This window comes from Austrofundulus limnaeus, unplaced genomic scaffold (assembly GCF_001266775.1).
Source record: "Austrofundulus limnaeus strain Quisiro unplaced genomic scaffold, Austrofundulus_limnaeus-1.0 Scaffold77, whole genome shotgun sequence".
NCBI classification, from domain to species: Eukaryota; Metazoa; Chordata; class Actinopteri; order Cyprinodontiformes; family Rivulidae; genus Austrofundulus; species Austrofundulus limnaeus.
Window position 1 is genome coordinate 1,835,441 of NW_013952479.1, and position 7,165 is coordinate 1,842,605.

General features: G+C 37.4%; 1 protein-coding gene across 1 annotated transcript in view; it reads right to left on the reverse strand.

Moving 5' to 3' along the window:
- The window catches only part of camk2b1 (calcium/calmodulin-dependent protein kinase (CaM kinase) II beta 1), a gene marked incomplete at its 3' end in the record, with an annotated part of 97,780 nt that overhangs the window by 21,902 nt on the left and 68,713 nt on the right, over positions 1–7,165 (reverse strand). The window contains 1 exon segment of the mRNA XM_014011170.1: positions 979–1,047. Within this exon segment, the coding sequence (XP_013866624.1) occupies positions 979–1,047 (69 nt within the window).

The following is a 7,165-nucleotide window of genomic DNA, read 5'->3' on the forward strand; positions in this document are numbered from 1 at the left end:
ATAGTAATCCAATGAAGTTCATTGTGTCTATAAGATAAATCTTTTAAAAAATTCTTAGTTAACAAAGTGTCTAGTAAATAAGAAAAAAAAATCAAGATTATTAAAGTAATTGTTAGTTGCAGCCCTAATAAATATTGATAAAAAAACAGGAGACCAAAAACAGGTTTCTGAGAGCTTTAAGTAGTTTTTGCACAATATCCAGAAGCAAAAACAGCAACTTTATCATCTTAAATCAAGAGCTTTTCCTCTCTCTTGCACATAAATGATAAAAAACTGTCTCCATTTATCATCTAACGGTTAAAATTTGAACTTCCATTGACCTTATGTACCGCACAGGAGCCTTAACAACTCTTATGAATTTGGCCTTATCAGACAAAACAAGTGGCTTTAAAAAATAAAATAAAATAAAAATGTTGTAATGTTTTCTAAAACGGGCACTAATAAATCCAATTATGACAGATGGAATACATTAAAGAAGTAAAATTCAACTCATTAACACAGAAGTTTCTATTTTGATCCATCAGATCCCTGCAGTTTTTAAAACGAACAAAAGTGAAAGAATTTGAAGAGTATTTTTTAGTCCAAGGTCTGAATACCTTTGGTTTTACACAATGGGGAATTGTTTTGCTGCAGGAGGCAGGGGGCATAAATTGCACTGACAGTCCCGGCAGGCATGTCTGTTCCTTTTTTTTTTTTTTTAGAAAACAAGAGGGGAAAAAACAGCAGCACAATTTCAACCTGGCTGCGAATCACGTAGCATCTCTAGCTGCCACGGGGAAACGTCTCCTGACACTACCTGATGAGTTAAGGCCTAACCGACCGCTGCGGCCGGCCACGGCAGCCGCTCAGCAAAGATTACAGACGGCTGACAGACGGAGAGAGGAAAAACAGACACAAGACGAAGGATCGAGGCTATAGGAGGAGGGACACGCACACACACAAACACACACAGGTGAAGAAGGATTAGGAGGTAAATACCAGAGCAGGTGAAGGGATGTTTCCTTTGGGGCTGGTGACTATGCTGTTTTTGGTGCTGTTTGTCTGGGGCTGTGCAGGAAAGGAGAGGAAAAAGGTAGGAGACACAACAAGAGTGTTAACAACAGCAAGAGTGTGTCCATGCATGTGCATTTGTGCGCTTTTATTTGTACAGAGCTTTTTAACTTGATGCTTATGAGGTGGAAGGTTTTTGAATCAAATTTGTTCTACTTTAAAGGACCTGTGACATCAAATTTTTGTGATAAATGTGAACGCGTTTTTGGAAAGAGAACATTGAAAACGTTTTGCAAAACAAATTTCACACTGTTGAGATGAACAGTTGTTGAGATATTTGCATGTGAAGAAACAGGAAGTGATGTCAAAGGGGAATGTCTGCACATAAACAGAGTGATGCTACAATAATTAGAGAAAAATCTGATGTTTCTTTAGATTATTATGAGTCACTCTCAGAGTTGGAGAATATTTTAAATAAGATTGTTTCAATAAACAAAGACTAGAGAGTTTCTTTTCTTAAAGAGTTCCCCTTTGATGTCACTTCCTGTCTCACTTTGAGCCAAATTCAGGAGAAAATATGCCAGTTATGAAACAAAATAGGTAAAAATCATGTGTATTATGCTAATTTTCTTGAATATAAATATGCTCCCTTTGACTTTTTTATTTGAAGGATAAGCATGTCACAGGCCCTTTAAAAGCCAAACAAGCTGTTGGGTGTTGATTTTTTTGTTTTGTTTTCCCTTTTGGAAATTTGCCCTGTAATGAAAATCCCTATAATAAGAAATTGAAACAACCTCACAAGCATAGCAAGATAAAAATAGGTGCACATCATCACATCATGAACAGCGTGGGGTCCAGAGGGTGGGAGGCAGCTGTGGTGATAAAAATTAAACATTATCTTAAAGGTTAAACTGTGTTATTATAAGTGTTATTACATGGAGGGGTGTGTGTGTGACATCATCTCATTGTCAACAGTGATGGTCCCTGTTCAGGATGACACACAGCAACCGCTCACCCACGCCTTCTGGCCGTAATGAACCGCCAAAATAAAATGCTTGTTTGAAGACGAGGCATCAAAGAGCAGCCGGCTCGCCATATTTTTGCATCGAATCTACATTAAATTTGTGGGGAAAATAAATAAACTTGCAAATTGCTAAGTGGGGCAGAACACCGGGTGTGGAAGTGAATCATCAAAGTGAGTCACTTCTAGAAGTCGGCAACCGTTACATAAAAGCTTACAACGATTCCTGCTCATCAGCGTGAGGTCAGGAGAAGTCACAGATTACTTAATGCCTCCGACGAGTGCGACGTAGGTGTGATGATTTGAAAAAGGGATGAGGAGAAATCTGCTGAAAAAGGTGAGGAAAAAATCCACTCGACTCGCATTCTAATCAAGTTGACAATGCTCTCACAACACAAGTATTTTCATCTCCAAATGAGGGCTGCACACTTTTAGAAAAAACCTGCAGTGCGCCATTATACTGTTTAATATCACTGTTCTTAAACGGTTGGGCTGCGGGACCAAACATCATACTTTAACAAAACAAGTCGAGGAAAAATTTTAAAACTTAAAAATAAGGTACCTGAGACACGGTTCCTACAGCTTAAGATGAGCTGAATTTAAAATGTTTTAGGACATTTTAGGACTTTTTAATACCACTTTAAGAAATTTAAGACCGACTTCACAATAAACACAAATGTAAAAAAAAACAAGTGGCAATTTTACCCAAATATTTAGCTGCGAAAGTAATTCTGTAAATTATTTAGAAAATTAAATATATTACCAACGTTATGAACAATGTATCGGCATTAACATCGATATCGGCCGATGTGGGTCATTTTTTAGCATTTCGATATCGGTCCGATAAGTAAAACTGGGTCTATTTTAACGTCCGATATTGATTTCCTACTCTTTAAGCTTTGTGATTCTGTTTTTGGAGGGGAAATGTTTGGTCGCGTGGTATCTGCTTGATCATGATAGCGATGTCATGTCAACTTTATGGTCATTTTTTTACGTTATCGAAAAACACCGTAAATGCATTTGTGCGTCTATGCATATAAATAATTTATGTGTTTGTCTAATATTGGTAAATATTAGTTATCAGCCATAACAGCAATATTGGATATTGATATCACCTGAAATCTTCATATCGATGAATCCCCAACAAGATATCCGAAAGGCTGATTTAAGATATTTTAAGGCTAATTAAGGCCTTATTTTTGGATTGATGATTTCAATGCCTTTAAGGACTTTACATCATTAGATCTACAGGAAGCCTGTGAGAATTACAAAACAAAACCATGTGTGGGCAGAGTCCTCTGCATTGACCAAATATTTTATTTTAGCATGCAGAACACAAATCCGTGGTTAGATCTGTCATGATAACAAATTTTGCTGGACGATAAATTGTCTTAGAAATTATTGCGATAAACGATAATATCGTTTGGACTCCATTTTAAACTTAAACATTTTAAACAGGCCTACCCACGGTACTTAGCATGTGATAGTCTGTGATTTACTGAAGTTCAAGCAGTCTTTCATGCAAAATATTGCAATACTTTTTCAATTAGTTGTGCAGATCTGACTTCAACATCTACTGTCAAGAAATTCTAATAATCAAATCAATGATAAAGTATCTGTTTATGGTTTCTGACCTAAAGGATAAAAAAGAAGTCAGGTTTTGTGTCTGATGTGTGGTTAATATTTAAAACAGAGCATGGCATTTATAAGCACCTGAACTCAGTCAGGAGAGGAGAGGATAGCAGGAGAGGAAAGGTCAGACACATGGGCATAAAAAGAGCAAAAACAGAGCAGCCATAAAACAGCCGACACATAAATTTACACTCAAATATCCACACTGACAGACATCCATCCAGTTTTCATCAATGCACACTTAAACATGTAAAAGTGTGAACTTGTTTGATGTATTAAAGGCTTTAACATTTCCATCCTGTATTTTTGATGCAAGAATCTTCTTTGATAAACTTCTTTATGGTGGAAAAGGGACACGAAGGCAGCAGTTTTAAACATAATGACAGCAAACTTATGTTAGGAAAGCAAGAGGTCATACAATGAGAAAATAAATAACATAAAAGAAAAGGTGGGTAAAATCCCCAATTTGTTTCCCATGTTGGAATGAAGAGCGGTGTAAAAACCAATGAAACCGTAAAAACATCCAAAAGAAATTAAGAAAATAGATCAGGGAGGAAAAAAGAGCAACAAATTAAAAGTTTAAAAACCTTCCAGCTCAAGTCTTCATTTTTATCCAAATACACACAGTTTTATTTGTATAAAGGTTTGAACCTGAGACATGTGGTGCAGCTTTCGGTTAGCTGTACGATAATTATCCCAAAATCAAAATAGATAAAACTTAACTTGCTGCCTTTTTCAATTTCCTCATGATAAATGGCACCTGATGCATTTCAGAACATTATAAATAAATAAAGTAAAAGAGTACTGACACTAACTAAAAACAGAATACAGCTGAAGGAAAGATGAATGAAAAAGATGAGTGTTACCAAATGAACAAAAGAACCAAAAAAAAAGGGGAAGTGAGTGGACAAACGTTGAGTTAGCATGCTCACCATGTACTGGACAGTTGAGCTGGACTTGCGTTTCTGTCCTCGAGCAATTGATGAGATGAAGTTATTGATGGGTGTGAAGATGGAGGAGGGATCAGGAGAAAATAAAACAATCAATGATAACAAGTGAATATGTCGGCACAAAGAGCACAAGTGTCCCCACAAAACTAAGATGTTCACTTTGATGATCGATGGAAGAGAGACTGACTGGACAAGGAAGAAGAGAGTGGGTCAGGTGGATCAGAGAAAAGAGATTTTGAAGCGTTTGAAGCAGATGGAGAGACTAAAGATGCTGAAATGGACGTCATCAAGCAGAAAATATGAGCAGATCATTAAAACACTCACTCTGTTACTTAAAGGAAATTAAGAGATGAGAAGCAAAAAGGCTTCATAATAAGTCAAAGGCTGTGTCCAAATTCTGGTGCTGGGTCCATCAAAGGACTTGGCCTACCCAGTCTAGGTGCTAAACAGAAGCAAAAATAAATAAAAATGAGCAAAATATCAATATATTAATATTATTATCACAAAACAACAAAATTAGCTTAAAGGCAATATTTGAAGAACCAAGGAACTCGCTGTAGGTGCACATTTATTAGCATTAATTATAGCATTAACAACACAACTGCTTAAAACTTTTAATTTCTATACCACCAGATTTTTATTTAAAACTGTGCTCCTTTCTCTCACTTCGTCCACCATTACGAGCAGGAAAAAAATTACTGTTCGGCCCGTAATGCATTATGGCAGAGATTCTTAACCCATGGGCCGTGGCCCACCTTGAGGGCCTCAAAAGAACAATAGTTTTTAACTTTGGGTCGCAGAGGGCCGTGGGACCGCATTGATTTTGAATAAGGTGCAATACACTTTCTCACCACGAGTAGCGGTAGTGCGCCACTCAGATGTTTAACAACTTTTTTAATATGTAGAAGAAGAACCTTAGAAACCTGCCAAGAATGGAAACCTTTTTAAAATAAAAAATAGAAGCAAAAATGAAGGCAACCAGTCAAAAAAAAAGGCCAAAGTTTGTCACTAAAATGAAGAGCAGCCTCTGGTTCTACCATGCAATACTTTAAAAGTTTTAAAAAAGCTATATTTTCATTTGCACTTTATCAAATTTATTTTTAGTTTTTTTATTTGAAAAATTTACATGGAACATTTTGAATGTATTTATTTTATGACCACAATTTTATTTATTGAATTGCCTATTTTTGTTATAGCTTATGTTAAAAAAATATTGTGCTGATAAGTCTGAGTGGTATGTTTGTATTTGTTCAAATAAATGTTATGGGCAGGTTACAATATAAAAAAATGTTTGCCATAATCATGTCTTGTGATTATTTGACAGGAGTTTTACTTTTAAACTGTAAGTGTATTTAATTTAGTTATTGTTATGGATTAATTATGTATATCTGTTCTACCTTGACACTGTCCAGTAATCATCTCATGATAACTAGTTTCGGCTGTTTTAATCTATCGGCCCAGACTTCAAGACTCCAGCAATGCATGACCTCTTTTATTTTGATTAGGTGTTTCCGGGCTGACAGTCCTGTCATTGGTTAGATGGTTCACAGTTGGCGAACTGTGATTGGTTGTAAGCATGTTACAGGATGTTATATTATTGGCTGCTCTGCGCTGACGAGCCAGCCACAACTTGACGGACTTCTCTGATTGGCTTCTGCTCTGTTGTTGCTCKAATTAAATCATTTGACGACCATACACGCAGACTTTCTGTGCATTTATTCCAACGTGTTTCTGCATTCTTGGTAAATCGTGCCACCACAATTTTGGCGTTGTCGTTATCGGAGCTCCAAGGACCGGAGTTTGCCCGCAGCGACCGACTTTTTCGGACGACCACTGGACAATGGGAAAAGAAGGCTTTTGCTTTTTCAGCTTCTGAGAAAGCTGACCTGTTTTCCTCTGCTGATCGTGCTCTAACATTTTCAGTAGCACCTTTTGCAAAAAGCTACGGCTATTTTCGGCCCACCACACACTGAAATTCTAATTGTTAGACGCTCGTCTGGTCGCTCCTGCGGTTGTTGATTTTAGCCGAGGTAGATTTCGGGAGCGTTTTATTCCAAATCGAGTCAAAACAGGGAGCTTAGCTTTCTGTTTTGTGGTAGCCAAGAGGACATTGTTTGTCTTGGTGAGTGTAGGCAGTTTAGGCATGATTAAACTGCTGAGGGAAAATTTAATTTTCCGTTTTTGTTTCTGTTGAGGAGGCACAGTTGGCTAAAAGTCATTTTAAAGGCGGCCGCCCAATTTTCATCATAAGAAAATTGCATACGGTAATGCAATGGGCACGAGTTTGTACAATGGATCTAGGTTGATTCTGTTGTTCAGCCAATGAATGCGACAGGCGGGCCTTTGAGCACAGGCGATGGTAAACAAATACGGCGCTGGAAGCCGTGAAAGTGTCTGCGGGTATCGAGTTCATAAATTAGCTTTCCCGGACGGTGAGGTTTGGACTTTTAAGTTTTTTAAATTTCGAAATGTTTTTCTTCATCGGTTCTTCTGATGTGTAATGGTGCGTTCACACCGAACGCGATTTCAGCGTCAAAATCGCAGCCAACGCTGAAGTTTGAAGCTTGTGCAC